The 19,291-nt window shown below is 41.1% G+C and overlaps 1 protein-coding gene across 1 annotated transcript; it reads right to left on the reverse strand.

The window, feature by feature from the left end:
* Positions 1-90: 90 nt before the first annotated feature.
* On the reverse strand, positions 91-18,156 carry LOC117307422 (TBC1 domain family member 25-like). Its single transcript, XM_033792167.1, has 4 exons — positions 17,971-18,156; positions 6,511-6,620; positions 3,312-3,463; positions 91-2,386 (listed from the first exon to the last, which is right to left on the reverse strand). The coding sequence occupies exons 1-4, from the start codon at positions 18,028-18,030 to the stop codon at positions 618-620; spliced, it is 2,091 nt and encodes a 696-aa protein (XP_033648058.1). The 5' UTR covers positions 18,031-18,156; the 3' UTR covers positions 91-617.
* Positions 18,157-19,291: the final 1,135 nt, after the last annotated feature.

Consider the following 19,291-nt stretch of genomic DNA (forward strand, 5'->3'; position numbering starts at 1 on the left):
TTCTTTCTCAAAAACTACTCCACTTAAAAGGGGCCAGTTTCTCACAATGTTTTATACTATCAACCTCTCCCAATTACTCGTTACCAAGTAAGGCTTTATACTAATAAATATTTTGAGCAATTACCAATAGTGTCCACTACTGCCTTTAAGGACCAATGCATTTATTCAGTACTACATTTTGAAGGTGACCACTACCTTAATCTACACATTTAATTGAGTGCCAAAAATAAAGAGGGCAAGTTTTGTGCCATAAAACTATTTACAAAAATAAATTTCCTGTGCAATGCCACAATCATGGGTAGACATTTTGTTGTGCTCATTTTATGAACCACTTTTTGAATGATAGTTCTGAGGTTTGCCGAATACAAGATCTGCAAAGAGTTACTCAATACTGATCTGTTGTTCATTTGGTGTATATTAACAAAAAGTGTTCCTATGATTGTGGCAATGCACACTTGTTATTCCTTGCAACCAGCACTACAACAGAACATCCAAAGTTTTGTTATAAATACAATAAACATGTTTTAGAATGTACATTTTTTTAAATTACACAAGATTTGATGAGCGACAAGTTGTCTGTCCTCGCAAACAATCCTTACCCTCCTCCTTAATTTTTCTCAAAGATTTATGGAATCTCCCTGCATGCCCAACTGTCCATTCATGTTAATCAAGTCTTCCTGATGATCAGCGCCAGCTTTAGACGCTTCCGACTGAAGGTACTCGGCGTAAAGCACCCTAGCATGATGTAGGATCTTGCCCAGGTTGTGCTTCCGCACCATGCTGTCAAACATCATCGCCATGTCGTTGTAGTCCAGCTTGTGAGCGATCACAACATGACGCTGGTCCAGCAGCATGGCCAGACAGACAAACATCATGAAGGGGTTCCCGCCCCCGAAATCCTGGGGTGGGGGCAACCCCTTGTAAGGGTTACGAATGGGACTCGGGGGCGACGACTTGGATGGACTCCTCGGGGAGGTCTTCTTGTCCCTCGGTGACTTGACTCCCTTCGACAGGATTGGGCTGCTCTGAGACTTAGAAAGGCTCTTGGATTGGACACCTAAGGACGATGATGGACTGGCAGTGACATCAATTGACTGCGACCTGTAGTTATTCAAGCTACTGATGGAGTTGTTAATACTGTTTGTGTTTTTTTTACTGTCTGCAGCAGAGGAATGATTATTCTGTTCCTGCCGGTTGACTGATGAGTTACTGCTCGAGTTGTCCACACAAGAGGCTTTGATTTGTTCAGTGCCGTTCACAGCGGCGCTCTCTGCGGTTTCCTCCTCTGGACTTTCATTCAATCTCTCCTTGATTTCCGTTTTCTCCAGGGACTTTTTGGACGAGGCAGGGCTACCTGATTTATCAGTGCCTTCCACCTTCTCCTTTGAGATGCTCCTCCCTCGGGCAAATCTAAACCGTAGCCTCTCAGCAGCGAAGGCAGAGGGTGATGCGTTTGAGGTTGAGGCGAGCTCGACTCCCTGTTCAGCTGGAGGATCAGGAGGAAGAGAGCTCCACATGATCTCCTTCATACGCAGAGCATCTGTGAAGGCAAACTCTCGCTTCAGCTCCAACAAAAGCCAGCGGTAACAAAAGTACAAGTCGTCCGCATTCTCCTCCTTGAGGTACTCGTAAAACTCTGGGTCCACGCAGCGAATCAACTCGGTTAGGTGGAGGAACTTGACCGACATGGCTTTGCCATCGGGTAAGAAGCTGCAGGCCAGACGCTTCATGAGCTGGGCGAAACAGATGTAGGCCTGAGCCTCGTCCTCCATCACGAAGAGTAACGGCGACGCTAGATCGCTCATACCCTGGCAGTAGGAGACCTCAGGATGCGACAGGGCATAGGTGGCGAGCAAGTTGAAAAGCTTCTCCGTATTTTCCTCCCCATTCGAGTAAAAATCCTCCAGACGATCAGTGCGCAACACGTCCTTTCTAACCATGTTTTTGATGTTTTTAAAGTCCTCTCTCGGATCTGACAAGAGTTGCTTCTTCAGTCGATGATATTCAAGGGATTTGGCCTTGACGTGTTCCAGGCGCTCCTTCCCGGATAGGCCTTCAGGAAAGATATTCAACAGGTGGCGCCACACAACCTTCCTTAACGATGGCTTGATCCCTCCCTGGTAAACACGTAGGCGCAGTTCATGCGGCCTCTCCAAGTGTCCCACAGGGTCCAGGTACGTGAAAAACTCCTGATCATCCAGCGGCGACCGCGGTAATTCATAAGACACCTCCTCACCCTCCGCTTGTTGGAACATGCGAGTGACCCTGGTTAGAGTTTTCCCGACGCTGTCCATAAGAGCACCGACAAACGGCACAAAGCGCATACGGTCAGAGCTGTTTCCTGAGACATCCTGTCCACTGACGACATCCCAGTCTTCCAGTATTCCTTCCAAAATGAAACGATAAAACATTGGCATTATTAATAAAGATTGTTAAACTCTCCCTAAGCTGCTTCAACTGTAGATGTTCTATCACTGTGTATACAAATATGAAATTTGCAGTAACCCTTATCAACTTTGCTTTGTACTCTGAGAGAACTTGTCTTGCTATTTTATAATTTGGGAGTCAGCTTTTTTCTGCTAATTAACTGCCACATGTACCTTGAGGGTGGGGGGGGGAGACAACTACTTTTGCTGATGAAATATTAAGCATTTAAAAAGAAGACATGGTCTTAAATGATTCACTATTTCTAACTAGCATTCAAGGATTACAATTTCTCAGAAATTAGAACTAGTTTTACAGCCAATTACCGAAATGTCTTCCCTTAATGTAGTGGATCAAGGGGATTTCTCGTTATTAATTTCACTGCCACAGAATGAGTTCTTAATTGGTCTCTGAGACCAATTAAGAACTCTGAGACTAATTACCTGTCAGAACTCATTGCGCGGCAGTGAAGTTACTAACGAGAAATCCCCTCAATGGTGTAAATTAATGGGGATGCAGGGCTCAAAATTAACACTAGACAACAGGCCCGAAGGCCAGTGATTTCAGGTCAGGATCAGTAAACCCAGGCTGGTCGACCATTGGTTGACTAATGTGGTCCACCATTGGGAACCAGAAGGGAACCAGTAAAGAAGGGAACCAGTAAAGCGCAGAAGAAAGCCAGTGACACCACAGAAGGCAATGTGGAGCGTTCCCAATGACTGACTAAACTTTCGAACGATTTGTCCGAATGTATGTTGCTGTTTAGTGGTAAATCACGGGTCGACTAAATGATCGCACTCAACAATGCTCCTATAGCTGCAGCCATAGTCATAGCTGCTAGTTCGAACACGGCCTGAGGGTTAAAGAGGACATTATAACTACTTTACCTGGCCCCTCAAATGGCTTGGCATCAACTTTGAGCCGGAGGCAGGGATCTGATGAGGTGAGAATGGCGGAGTCTAGGTCCCAGTCTGAGAGGAGAGACAAGTATACCTCCCTCGCTTGATCGTCCCGAGATGAATAGCTGATGGTAAACTCACTGGGTAAGAAAATGAAAAGGGTGTCATGTCAGTTACCAGATTTTGTTGTTCAAAGGTTTACGTTTTTCTTACGTTTCCTCCGTCTAACTTTGCACGGCCTTGTGTTCGGAAAACCTCACTGTGGAATGGATCGGTAATTATCAAAACGTTGGACATTTTATAGCTCACTCGTTGTAAAGTTCATTCATCCAAGAATTGATCTCACAGACACAGCAGATAATAATTTCCCAGGCTTGTAATCTCATGGAGGTCATGGCCTCCATTGCCCTGCCCCTGGCCTTGGTGCCCCTGGCCTTGGTGCCCCTGGCCTTGGTGCCCCTGGCCTTGGTGCCCCTGGCCTTGGTGCCCCTGGCCTTGGTGCCCCTTCAAAAGTTTCCAATAGACTTTTAAAAGTTTCCAAAGGAAGTGCCCTTTTCAAAGAAGAAATTCCAGACCTGAATTCAATCTGAAATTTTTTAACAAAGTCTAAAAAAACATGTATCAAGACCTTCAAATCGCCATAATACAATATTTTGATTGCCGCTTTTCAAATTGTGCATGAACAATAACCCTGCCATTTTCATCATCAAAACCATTTGTACACTGGCCTCAGGAGAGGTTATTTTTGCAGTGCATCATTGGATTGGATGGCAAGTTTGTCCCTGATTATTTAAGATAGTTAGGGGTTGGACAACGAAAGCTTGACTAAAGCGAGATTTGAACTAATGACCTCCAGTTTAACGTGCAAGTGCTCTACCATCTGAGCTATCTAGCCCTATGTTGTTGGTCTCCCCATCTGTCAACATTTTTGTTTTGAGGTGCCAGTCACAAGCCATGCAGCCTATAACTGCCTTGTAGCCAGGGATCACACCCTAATTACAATACAACCTGGGAAGCGGTAGCCAGGGGATCACCTTTAAAAGGGGATCACCTTTAAAAGGGGATGCAACTTTTTTTATTACTATATTACTAATATCAAGTGATGAACCACAAGGGAAAGTGTGGTTAAGAAGATGTAACGACATAAGCTGGTGAATGTCTTACACATTCATGCCAACCATTTAACATGTTTAAAGATCCCCAAGTTTGAGTGTCATTGTTTTTTTTACTCTTCCACTTTTTAGAAGAAAAATGGCTTTTCAGGATTTGAGCTGTTTAGGGTGCACTGTATAGCCAACTGCAAGTACTGAATTGCGTACATGTAGATATTTACTATTAGTTGTATGCATATTGTCAGTATTGTTGCGCTGATATTTACATGGGTAGCAACATCTGGAGTTTAATTTCATAGGTCGGTGATGCATGACATTTTCCCCGGCCTACATTACAGAAGAAGGCTGGCTTAATGCAACTTTGTAATTTACATACAGATGTAGATCCTAGCCTAATTGTGTCATGGCGTACATGTACATAGTACGCTTAAAACAAGAACAGCATTGTCCGAGAACTGTGTGTGGCCAGAACAAGTTCATTTTCATTCCTCAAGCACTACACCACACATATCAAGAGTAGTTTAGTACCTTAGCAATTGGAGGAAAAAAAACCTGGCAGGCATGTTTATGTACAATACATATTGCACGTTATCTGAAAATGTAACATTTCAAGAATTATTGAAGACATGAAGGCAAAGGCTATAGGTACCAAGACATAGACAACGGGTAGCGATGCAGAGGACAACAGGTACCAAGATAGAGACAATGATGGGTACCAAAACAGAGACAACAGCTACTGAGACAGAGACAACAGCTACTGAGACAGAGACAACGGGTACCAAGACAGAGACAATGGGTACCAAGACAGAGACAATGGGTACCAAGACAGAGACAATGGGTACCAAGACAGAGACAACGGGTACCAAGACAGAGACAACGGGTACCAAGACAGAGACAATGGGTACCAAGACAGAGACAATGGGTACCAAGACAGAGACAATGGGTACCAAGACAGAGACAATGGGTACCAAGATAGAGACAACGGGTACCAAGACAGAGACAACGGGTACCAAGACAGAGACAACGGGTACCAAGACAGAGACAATGGGTACCAAGACAGAGACAATGGGTACCAAGACAGAGACAATGGGTACCAAGACAGAGACAATGGGTACCAAGACAGAGACAACGGGTACCAAGACAGAGACAACGGGTACCAAGACAGAGACAATCGGTACCAAGACAGAGACAATGGGTACCAAGACAGAGACAATGGGTACCAAAACAGAGACAATGGGTACCAAGATAGAGACAACGGGTACCAAGACAGAGACAACGGGTACCAATACAGAGACAATGGGTACCAAGACAGAGACAATGGGTACCAAGACAGAGACAATGGGTACCAAGACAGAGACAATGGGTACCAAGACAGAGACAACACATACCAAGACAGAGACAACGGGTACCAAGACAGAGACAACGGGTACCAAGACAGAGACAACGGGTACCAAGACAGAGACAATGGGAACCAAGACAGAGACAATGGGTACCAAGACAGAGACAATGGGTACCAAGACAGAGACAACGGGTACCAAGACAGAGACAACGGGTACCAAGACAGACACAATAGGTACCAAGACAGAGACAATGGGTACCAAGACAGAGAGAAGGGTTACCAAGACAGAGACAATGGGTACCAAAACAGAGACAATGGGTACCAGGACAGAGAGAAGGGGTACCAAGACAGAGACAATGGGTACCAGGACAGAGAGAAGGGGTACCAAGACAGAGACAATGGGTACCAAGACAGAGAGAAGGGTTACCAAGACAGAGACAATGGCTACCAAGACAGGGACAATGGGTACCAAGACAGAGACACGGCTACCAAGAGAGACACAATGGGTACCAAGACAGAGACAATGGGTACCAAGACAGAGAGAAGGGGTACCAAGACAGACACAATGGGTACCAAGAAAGTGACAACGGGTACCAAGACAGAGACGAGGGGTACCAAGACAGAGACGTGGGTACCAGGCAGACAGACACAATGGGTACCAAGGTAATAGCCCATGTTCTTTGACCCTAGCACATGTGTAGCAGAGTCTTTCACATTTGCTTAAATATAACAGTACCTTTTGAGTTGGAATGCCTGCATAAGTAGAAGCTGTAGCATCTCAAATGTCGTGATCTCTGGGTCCATGCTGAACGTCTTGTACTCTGGCTGGAGGAATCCCATGCATTTCTGCAGAAAAAAAGAAAGAAAGTAACATTCACACGACTCGGGTAATTATACGTACACACTAAGTGTTTTCAACTGTTGATACAGCCAATAATAGCAAACACAAATTTCTGTCCCTTCATCAGGTGCCGTGCCATTTTAATAAAGGTAATTCATGTAAATGGGACACATTAAACCAGGCCTCGAACTGACCCACGGCACCCACATCAATTGCCTGATAGAGATGCCCCACCCTTACAAGAGGGAAATTGATGTGCCCCTTCACGGCACGTTAAACCTTTCTTATCCTATTGTGAAACCATTCCTAGGAGGCGTCTCAAGTTAGGACGAGTTACTCGTCCTAACTCGAGATAGTCTTAACTCTGTGTGAAATCGGCCCAAAGACCCTAATCCAAACTCTGATACTTGAATCCAGGTTTCATTAAATGGTTCCACCAGACACTTTCCCTATTGGAATTATAAGTTACACCACCTATCAAAGTTTTAGCCAGGGTTTAGTAAAAGGTTGTCAAAATTTGCTGGAAATTAATGGGTGTAAAAATTGTTCACTTAAATGTACAGTACATACTATGTAAATGACACATAAAACAGGGTGTCCAAATAAAAAAAATAAAAAAGGGTGTCCAAATAACAAACAAAACACTACAGCTATGTATTTATCAGAGGGTACACACAGTTAAAAATGTTCAACTTGACATTTTAAAGAGGAATTAATTTTGTGAATGTACTCATTTTCAAATTGAGTCCTTGCGTGTGAGTGGTCAACAAAATTACAAGTCCTGCTCTAACCTGAGGCTATAACATGATGTACGTGCCATTGGATTTAATTAAACCCAGAGCCCACAATAGACTAGATTGAGCGGGTGGCCAGAGTAGACCCCCTTCATATGTACTTGTTATACCTCCGTAACAAACTGTGAAGTTTAATTGGTCAAGAACCAATCATGTGTCGCGCAACAAAAACGCATGTTACATGGCTCGACGGGCCGGGTAACATAAAAAGTGATGTACACCGGTGTACATCACCTTGATCGTTCCCAGCAATGGTCGGTTTCCAGCGCTGTGTGTGTACGAAACAACCGCGCGTTCGAGGGAATTGTTTCTTGTTCGTCAACTTATTAAACAATGAATAGTCCGTCGTAATAATGTTTGAATATGACAACAGAACTTCGAGAAGAGGAATCACAATTAAACAAAGGTATAAGAAAACAATTGTTGCACGCTGTGACTGGTGTCCATGGGTTTTGTACACCCTCAAGGGGAAATGGCACACTCGGCTTCGCCTCGGGTGCCATTTTCCCCCTCAGGTGTACAAAACGCCATGGACCCCGTCACAGCGTGCAACAATTGCATAATAGACAAGTTCCGCAGCCCCTAATTTCCAAACCCTAATCTACATACAGCAGTACAGTACAGTGCACTGTACATAATACCCCTACCCATAACCCCTAGTGTGTAATTTGTAAATCAGCACAGGTTTTTGGGGGGAACACAGGCAATGACAGGGTTGTCGATAAGCTTGGAGCTTGGTAACTTGCATCACCTGTAAACTGTATACTCCCAGGGAGCTGAGATGGTTTAAAGAATGAAATATATGGCCCAGTGACCAAGGGTAATAGTGTCAGAAGCGCTTCCATACGCCCTTCAGGCTGTAATAAAGCACTATATAAAAATGTATTATTAATAATTGATTATTTTTTTCGGAACATCGGGGTGTCCAAATAGAGAGCCTGACCAAAACGGGCTCTGAATCACATTCAACCACAAATTAATGTATTTTAAATATCCTGACACAACAATGTGTGGTTCCTAACACATTGAATGATATATCAAATGCAACATGTGTCCAAATCAATCCTGATAGTACGTCATCGTTGTCGTCCGCTGAGAAGAACTCCTGACCCATCCACCCACTGCCAGTTTATTGATTGAAACATACTTAATTCCACAGCCAACCAAACAGCCAAAAAAAACAGTGTGAACAGATGTTGATTAAAATGGTGTAATTTATCGCTCTAAATAATTTTAAAGGTGGGTTTGGGAGATTATTGTACATGTACACACGATGATCACCTGGACCCAGTCACATACTACGGTTTTCTCCCTTTATGCATAAACTGGTACCAGACCGATACACACAATTTGCGAGTTGATATGCACAAATTGCTGCCAATACACAGAAAACTAACCCCCCAAAACATTGGCTTTTTTTTACATAAAATTCACAGAGAACTTAAAGGTAAAACCTTTATAGGCGCCCCAGTTCTTCTTCTTTCTTTCTAGCCTCATGGCAGGAGGACAGCTTCTTTACCAAATCTCTCTACCCTGAGCTGTTAGTTGCCAAGCAATGTCTTCTTTCTTTTGATTTCTTGGTTGTTTTGCACGCCCATCTCTGTTGTCATAACTCCTTGCTACGTAGGTGACCTGCAGCCTATTTCACGAAACGCTAGGATTAATCTCGAGATAGGACGAGTTACCCATCCTAACTTAGGTTGGGTTCAATGCGTCCTACGTCTTTGGAAAGGGAACTTTACTTGTCCTGAGTCCTTAGATTAAAGTTAGGAACAGTTTGGTGAAATCGGCAGCTGCCCATCTCTATCTTTTTTTAACTTCACATTGCGTTTTGCCTGGTAACCATTTTTACAGTACAAAGCAACCTTGGTGCTGAACCTAAAACCAAAAGCCGTGTTCCCAATTGGACTTTTCTTCCTTGACCACGCAGAAAGTTACCATGGCTGGCTTTGGTGTAATTCTACCGTGCGTTCTAATCTGGACTTTTATTCCGCAATGTAAAGTGGTGTTGTTTGAATAGCGTTTTACAGGGTGGTTGCCAACTTGGTGGTTGCGGTAGGTTTTACAGTGCTGAGCTGTTCCTATTGGACTTTTAAGCAGCACTGATAACTTTATGCTTATTTTATCTAAAATTTCTTCCAGTTCTGTCTTGTACATTATAATACAAAATTATATTATCTGGCACAAAAAGATTTGCCTTCAGCAATACACACAGCGAACCATATTACAACAAAGCCAAAGCTGGAGAACTGTGTTCCCCAATTAGGGGAATATTGTCACTGGCGTCAAGAGGTCATTATATTAGGTAAGCCGTCTTTTTACTCTCGGCCGGGTGCATTTTGGACACAAATTTTGAGAGTAAAATGGTTATTAACTGGTATAGGCTACAGACTATGTCTATTTGGCCATAAAGAGGTTATAGTTGAAACATTGAGATAATCCTTTATTGGCTCTTTAACCAAGTAGACGTTTATGCGAGTTTACGTTAATTACATTTTACCATATATGGGGAACCGTCCTGTAAGGGCGAACCGTCCTGTAAGGATCTTGTGTTATCATTTTATGGATGGTGGTCCCTTGTGATTATTTTGTGTTTTCTCTGTTTTTAGCTGAATGTAATAAAGTTGTCTTTTTGCTGTTTTGTTTTATGCACTTGCGTACCTTTTATAGAATGGGTGCATTATAAATCAATAAATTATTGTGTTATGGTGAGAATATTTTCATATTAAAAGATGCCAATTGCACAAATGCAATTTTAGCATAAAACTCATCATTTCTTGTAATCCTTTTTACCATCAAATAATATGATCTTTGTAGGTTCAATTCATAAATGCCGCGAGGCAAGATTCATAAATGCCGTGTGGCAAATATTCCTCCAATCAAATGACAGGGATCAACGGTAGATATGTAGTAATAGTTCACAGACTGCTCTGTACATAGAATGCGTAGAACTATGTACATGTACATGTAGTGTTGCCATCATCGCCCAACATGTACATTACACATCCTTGCAAATTGTCAGTTGCAAAGCTGTATCACCCACATACTAAAAACAGCATGCATTCTGTACAGTGTACACTAAGTATGAAACAAAATTAACATTCAATGCAAAATCTATTGTTGCCATGGTTGTACTTAAATGCAGAATATAAATAAACACAGATTCAAGGATAATCTGTGGGCTGATTAATTAAAGCCTTGATTTGTATGTTAGTATGCACTGCTTGTAGACGAGTTTGAACAACCCACATACACAGCAATCAACGAAAGACAAAAGAGCTGTTTAAAGGGACACGCTGCCCTCATATCGGGTGCTTTGGGCAATGAAAAACATTTGTGTTATGAAATGAATATGGATGGGAAAATGTTTTAAAAGTAAAAAATAATATACACATCAACACAACTTAAAAGGTGAAATTATGTGGTTTCTCTTTGCTTTGTTGGTTTTTGAACTACACAGTGGAAGACCATGTTTTAGTTCTCAGAGTAAAAGGAAAACTGGCCGCACAATTTCGAGGTATAATTTGTATGGATTTGTATTCTACTTTTAAAAACATTTCAACCCAGTCAGGTTGGTGTAGTGGTCTCTTGCCTTGCCTTCAACCTCTGGGACCCAAGTTTAAATTAAAATCCCACCGAGGGCACTATGTGGATTGGGTTTTCAATCCCCAATTTATAATTACTTCGACAACATGGGTTTTCCCTGGATTTATTCTAAACTGAAATTTCTTCTTCATCTTCTTTTCTCGTTTGGCTCTAATTAGAGCATTGAGAATATTTATCCAGATCCAGATCAACAAAAGAGCTCAATCTGAAGGTAACGCATCCCTTCAAATGTGAGGTTTGGCCGACTGCCAATAATTACCTCCGTGTAATTACTGAACAACTACGAATGGGGTTGGTACATACAGTCATCCGGAGTGCAAACATACATACAACATGCCTTGAATTTTAATGTCAAGAGGACAAGGCAATTTACATTTCACAAAGGGCACTTCTCCATTGGAAAATCTTGAGTTTTAAGGGTAGCTTTTAAAGGGGCACCAAGGCCAAGACCAGGGCAACAGTGTCTGTGGCCTCCATGTTATTCCAGACCATTCATTATGTCATTTGAAGTTTAGTTATTTTGGTGTACAGGCAATGGAACATCAAAGAAAATCAATATTTTGCAGATTTACATGTGTGAGCAAAAAATATTTTAAACAAATCAAATTATAACAAACATTTTGGGTCAATGGAAAACATTACCTTATTCATGTTATTGTTTTGTAACTACAATGTACCATGAGCAAGAAAATCACATCAGGATGTACATTACATTATACAAAAATGGTTCAATTGACCAGAGCCCAATTTCATAGAGCTGCTCAGCACAAAAATTAGCTCAGCATGAAATTTCTTCCTTTAAAAACAGGATTACCAACCAAATTTCCATTAATAGTTGCATACTGCTTGTTACAGGTATTCAGCTGTTGTTTTCTTATCCTGAAAATCACGTTGAAATTTGGTTCGTAATCCTGTTTTTATCAAAGCAAAGATTTCATCGAGTACATGTATACCAGTGTTGTAGTCGAGACCCAACAGTTCGAGACCAAGACCGAGATCGAGACCTGAAGGCTCGAGACCGAGACCGAGACCGAAACCAGAAGGTCGAGACCAAGACCGAGACCATAAAAGTCCGAGACCGAGACCGAGACCTTAATGAAAATAGACACAATAAAAGAGTCAAGCAAAGTTGTTAAACTGTATGGGTGATTGTGTACACAATTTATCCTCAAATAAACATGTGAAACAATTGTAAACTCCAAGCTACTTCAAAGGATGTATTCAAGACTCCCTTTCATATCGAAAAGAAAAACTAAATCAGTCTCAATCTTGTCAACTAGGTCCAGACATTAATCGTGTGCACTTAGAATGTAACATTATTTTAGGATCCTCATCAACTTGTATGAATGACCCCGACCCCCCCCCCCCCCCAGCACAAATATGAAAAAGCGATTTATGTAATTTTTCCGATGGGAAAATTCTTCAATTAAGTCTTTATTTGGGTGAAACAAATATTATAAATGTACATTATGTCAGTTGAAAAATGTACATCTTAAAAAGAAAAAAAATGCCTTGATTATCTGTGGCATAATTTAAAGAACTTTTTCAGTGCACTTTAAAAACATCAGCATGCCCAACATTTCTGCTGACAGTCTAGCACGATGCGGGCGCATGATAGTGCCACCCCTACTGAAAACTCTTTCCACCGGTGCAGAGGATGCTGGAATTGTGTTTAGGCCATTTTTTTTAATAACATGGATTACGGATTTGTAAGCTACAAAAAATGAGCGGGGATCGGGGGAAAAAAAAAAGACCCGGATTACAGAATTTCGAGCTCACGAAATTGATGGGCGAAAAAAAATTAAAATAAAAAATACCGAAGGCACGCGGGCGGCTTCTAAAACACATGCATAACATTGGTCTGGTTTCCATCATACATCGGCCGCGATTATTTTCTCTGTTCACTGGCTCAGGGATCTTGTTGTATTTGAAGAAAATGTGATCTAAAAGTATTGTTTTGTTTATTATTTTCAGAAACGCAATTTTTTCGAGCGGCGATTCCCGTAATCCAATGTTTTGATTTTACGTGTACATGTACATGTACATAGTGCGTAATACACAGAGCGTGTTCTTTCCTAATGTGTAGTACATTGTATACAGCACTGAAAACTCTGTCTCAATTTGATCGAACCCAAATAAGGTTGCACAGGGTTTGAGTTATTGGTTATGCACGATGTTCCCAATCTCTCCCATTATGAATTGTTGAGTTTCCAGTGACATACATGTACTAATCGTTAGGAAAGAACACGTCCTGTGTATAGCTCGCACCCCAACATGATTTCAACGGACCCGTTGAAAAACTATTAACAAATTATTTAAAAGTGTTGCATTAATGGTAAGTAAAGGCGGTCTTGAAGCGAGACCAGCTAAATATTCGAGACCGGAAGGGTCCGAGACCGAGACCAAGACCGAGACCACAGGGTGGCGAGACCGAGACCGAGACACGAGACCGGCAGAACTGGTCTCGAGACCGGTCTCGAGACCTACAACACTGATGTATACAATAAGATATGTATTGCAATAGTCAGAAGCTCATCACTGTTGGTAGACATACTGAACAAGAAGTTTGGAAACAAGACCTTACTTTTAATCCATGAAACACAGGGATGTTGTAAGGTATCAGACTTTACACATGGTCAGTGGTAAACAAACGAAGCGCTGTACCAAGGTGTGCCGCCGCGCCGGGTACAAACATGTCACTCCCTTGTCCCCGCTCGCTCACCCCCCGGGCGCATAAGCAAAAATGGTTTAAGCCCAGATGTACAAGGTGGTGGGCATGAGTAAACTGAATGGGAAACTTGCATGCAGCTTAATGCACGTGAAAAACGGACGGCAGGCGCTCCGAGGACACTGATGTGACGACAAGTAAAACAAAAACTTTTATTTTAAAGTGAGATTGAAATACATTTTTTAATGAAAGATAATATATTTCAATTAATTATTCCTAATGGTAATAGTATTAGTGTGAATAAAAAAACACACAAGACCGCCGGACTTGTTGGGCATAAAGTTTACCGGACCGAAGCTAAAATCACACTGGCCTCGGGGCCTGCAGTCCAGCATGAATTCCGTGCCCTGCTAACACACATCAAATGATTATATTCACATAAAATTTTGTGTACATGCTTCACACGAAATTCCTATGGGGGGGGGGGGGAGGGGGCGACCTTCAACCCTGCTCCATTTGTTTAATGACTACAAAGGGTTTCTGAGTGGTCAAGCAATGTCAAAAAAGGTTACCAATGGTTGTCAGTGTTCATCAGGCACAATACCTACATTACCCCTAGCAAACTAGGACAAACTGGAAGTTAACTGGAGTTAACAATATTCTTGGAAAGGAAAGTATACAGGGCTTGGATTTTGGAGAAAAACAAAGTGAAAAAAACCTGTAGTGACTTATTGTTTAACGCATGCAAGGGGTTATACTTTTATGTAGCTCTCCCTTTTTTGCTGGACCACAAATACATTTAACACCAGGACCAAAATGAGGGGAAAAATTCTGTGATTTCACTGGAGTATCAAGTATTGTACGAAGTTAACAATCAGTCAGTTTTTCCCTTTGATAATTACCAATGCTGTGCAGTGCACTCGAAATAATAATACATTATGAACAATGTTCAATGAAATTTAAAATACTGTATGTTGTCATTTTTATGTTAACAAAACTACATTCATTCATAGTCCTTAGGATTAAATGTCCTTCGATTGTGGTGATCGCTTGATTGTGGCGACCTTAATGGAGTTTTAAATTATATTTTTATAGGCATAGTGTCATGTCATGAAAGATTCCTAATTTATTGAATGTCAAGTAACACCACAGGTTGTCTTTGTATGATACTTGGCCCTTGGGATATAAATACAGTGTAGGAAAACATCTTTATTGCGTACAAGGACCACCTATTGTAGTCGCTCAGCACAGTGTCATTATTATAGGCTTTTACCAACTTTTCAAGATATTTTAAAATTACCGTTTGGCTTTTAGGAATGCCCAAAAATTGGAATCCATGTAAAACACTCTAAAGCAGGACCGATGTTCTTGTTAATGACAAAGAATTTTGTCATCTAATTAAAGTCCAAAATAATTCTGTAATTTCGAAGAAGGACTGTCAGCCAGTAGGCCCAACAACAGTGCTTAGCTATAAAATCACTACATTTAGGAATTCCAATCTTATCTAAGCACTCTGAGTGACATTGAGTGATGTATGAGAAGAAGAATACCAGCCAAACTGCATACTTAACATTGTTGTACAGTCTGCAGCCAGTGTAATTAACTCTCTTAGGCTTTCTCTTCCCATTTCTACTTAGGCCAAACAAAATAAATGTTGTGTTTACGGTAACGGCCCGAAAAAATTCCAGGTAGGTAGGTAGGAAAATAATTTTATTTTGTAATTTTATTTTTATATTTAAGTTCTTGAATTTTGAGTTATTTGTTAATATTTTGAACCCGTTACCATTATACTACAGCCCTGATACTTCGGCTTTTAAGGGGCACGGCAGTTTTGCCTTGACTTTTTGTAAAAATTTAGGGCACCAAGGCAATTTTCAAAAATTTGTAAGGGCATCACGGCAATCATAAAAAAGTTGCGAATGGCACGACGGCAGTTTAAAAAAAAACCTCTGAGTTGCCTGCAAAAAATAGTTCTTTCAATTTTTCCATTTTCTAACTGTTACCCAATAAAAAAAGAAAGCATTCATCTAACTCAACAAAATAAACTACTTACAATACACAATAAATAATCTTTGTTCATACGTAATCCTACTATTGGTCATTGGTTGTGTAGTTTTTCGTAGAGACGCTAAAATTCCCACGAAACTGCTCCATTTTGACACGATGTTGACAGAATAAATGCATGCGGTGCGCGACGACTATGCTGACATGATGGTACATCACATGTACCAAGCATGGGGAAAACCACTATCCCAGCATGCACAGACACGTCGAGTCTTCGTCTCAAGGCGTTTAGCGTTGGTTCGCGTAATTTTACCACTAGAGGGCGTTTAAACTCACGCTATAGACCTTTTCGTAAATACCGGGGCGCGCGCGTAAAGCTTGGAATTAGGTGCATTGTGGTCCAGCTGGTATCCAAATTTGATCCATATCAATCCCACAATGCACCTCATTCAACAAGCTGCGCTTGCGCATTGGTATTTGCGATAAGGTCTATTTCGAGTATTTTTTTGTCGCACGCAAAGAACAACGACTAACGGGCCTGGAATCTGCTGTTGTGCCTTACGTGCGTGAAATTGGGGTATATTTCTTTGCGTAAAAATTTACACAGACATCGGGACTTTTTGGCTTATTTTCGAACTTGGGCAACGTTGAATATAATTTTTTTCGGGAGGAAGGTTTTTGAAGGGCATTGCGGCAATCGGTAGGGGCAACGACGGCAATTGCCGTCGTTGCCGTCGTGGGTGAAGTATCAGGGCTGATACTAACCTTGTTCGACTCATCAAGTTTAAATAAACCCTCATGTTGGAAAGTGGTAAAATATAAAAGTTTGTAAGTTGTCATTTTAAATTTTACCAACTCACAAAATATTTAGAAAAATGTTTTGAGGTCGGCAATTCGGCCGCAAAAAATTCAGGTCGGTCGGGTTACCGTAAACACAACATTTATTTTGTTTGGCCTTAAACATGTCATCGAGCACCAAGACAATTGCCTACCTTTGCTTCCAACTTAGTTGTTCAGTCATACATTATTTTGTACTTTACCAGTATTGGTAATGACCAGAAAGGGGGAGGAGGGTTGCCCCCCCCCCCACCCCACATAAAATGCAAGTTTTTATTTGAAAAATATGCCTAGGTAGGGCTTAGTAGTGGAGGTAGTCCAGCATATTATTAGCAATATTTATGGGACTTCACAATGTACATTAGATATGAAATCATTACCTTGACAATGAAATAAGATCTGGAACACACAAACAGCAGTTTGCATTGTATTGTAGTAAGTTGCAATATGGTACGTTAGTAAATGCCAAGTTTATGTCAATTTGGGCCAAACCCATGCATAAAATCTCTCCTTTCCAAAGAATTCATTCATTTCAGTACACTCAATCTTACATGTATAAGTTATACTTTATAGGCCTACCCAGAAACTGGGGAGCTAGATTACTTTTTTTTTAAATTTGACATTATCGGTCGGGCTAGATGACCGATACTAAATGTCAACATTTTGAAAAAGGAAATCTAGCGCGTGCCCCAGTTACTTGGTCTAAGCTGTCTGTACCATTAGAAAAAAAAAAAATGAAGTCAGGATTGATCTTTGTACGGTGTATGAAGAAAGTACTTTTGTTTGTGGGACATTTTTTTTTTTTATTCGGGCAACGAATGTATTTGTTTTGATTGAGAAAGTTTTTTTATGAGGAAAATGGTATTCTAGAGCAACTTATTTTATATAACTCAAGTGAATTGACCCTGCATTCTCTGTCCTTCCTTACTATGATTATGTTGGGAAAACTCTCTGTACCCTGCCACCACCTTTTCACTTATTTTTAATTTTACCAACAAAAGGAATGGATAATTTTTATTTTGTTTCTGTACAAATTACAATAATACAACGAATGAATTGAAAGTGGTGGCGAGTTGACCCTGCTTTATTTATATGAGAAAATAGAAGGTATGACCAAAATTAATTGCCCGATATAAATTTGGTCAGAGAAAAATAACTAACAATACAAACTTACAAATGCCCCCTGGCCTGTGACCGACCATCAAACAAAAATGCTATTGTCTTACGGATAACTTTCCGTATGGCGCCACCACTTTTTCACAAATTTTTACAAAAAGGGATATATCAATCAGGTTAATAAGTTCCTATATTATTTTATATCGAATGAAAAAGTGGTGGCGCCATACGGAAACTTTTCCTGTCTTATTATTGAAATAATGTTGACCTTTTCGTTTTCACACTGAACAGATTCCCAAACCCACCATTTTCATAAGTTCAGATACTCACCATAACTTGCACTCTTATTGCTTCTCTATTCCCTTCTCCTTTTTGCTGAGCCCCTGCCATGATGTCCACACATGCCCTGATTAACGGCTTCTTGTCACAATTTCCAGCGTTCCATTGAAAAAACTAATTTTAGCCTCAAAACAATGACCAATATTTGTTGACAGCAGATTTTCCATAATTTTCTTTCTCGCGTGTAAAGTATATGACCCACACGACTGAAAAGAACCTAGACGTTAACTACACAAAAGCTCATTGCTTCCCATAAAGAACCCCGACTACGCAAAATGTCTTGTACCTAGACGTACTGATTTTATCTCAACACTAAGTTGTCGTGACGTCAAGAACCAGACTAATTTGAAAAAGGCCTTTTCGAAACTACTACAACATGTAAGCTTGGGCTTGAGCTTCAATGTTCTTCCTCCATGGTTTAACGTGCGCTCTTTGTGTCCAAGAAAAAAGAAAGCAAGCAAGTGTTCTGTACCTGTGGCCGGTCAGACCTTGCTGTTTGATTTACCGGCGTCCTTCATTACTACATCGATGGTCAGTAGTGCAGGATAGCCAAAGGCGCTAATGGGATTAATTGGCTGTGGTTTTTCGTTCCAACTCCTTCTAATTCTACCTCCATGGTCAGAGTAACTATTTTTTTACGTGGGTGGAGGCATCTACTGCGTGGGTGGGGGCCACGGTGTGTGGATGTGGGGGACGGGAGACTGGAAACAGGGTAACCAGAGCACTGACAGAGAAAGTTTACCATTTTGGACGAAAACATCACGAATGAATGTATTATTATAATGCCTAGCCTATTGGATAGTGGAGTGGGTGGGGGTGCAACTTGAAGCGAGCACCCTAGCTCGGCAGCCCTGACGCCTTTCACTCCATCTTCAATGCCACGCCCACATCTTGCTCGCGGTAATGAATTCGCTACACTAATGGACAAAACCCCGGCGGGGGCGGGGGGGGGGGGGGGGTCTACTGTAGGCGGCGCCTCTATGTTAAAAGACAAATATCACCCAATATACTGTGTGATAGATTTAAAGAAGACAAAAACCTAGAAAAAAAAAAACAGACAGACATTATTAAAAAAAAAACACCGCCAAATGTGACGTCAAGAATGAAATGATGTAATTTTCCCGTTTTCATTCATGCCCTTTTTTTGTTTATATGCATATTAGTTATCTCGTCTGAACACCCTTTGTTTTATTTGGGCAAAATCTTGATTTTATTTCATATAAAAAAAGAGTTGTTTACAGGGCTACCGTGACAATATAAATTCATATTTGTATGCAGAATATATAGGCATAACAAATATATATGTTATGTT

The sequence above is a fragment of the Asterias rubens genome, chromosome 2 (assembly GCF_902459465.1).
Source record: "Asterias rubens chromosome 2, eAstRub1.3, whole genome shotgun sequence".
In the NCBI taxonomy this organism is placed as follows: domain Eukaryota; kingdom Metazoa; phylum Echinodermata; class Asteroidea; order Forcipulatida; family Asteriidae; genus Asterias; species Asterias rubens.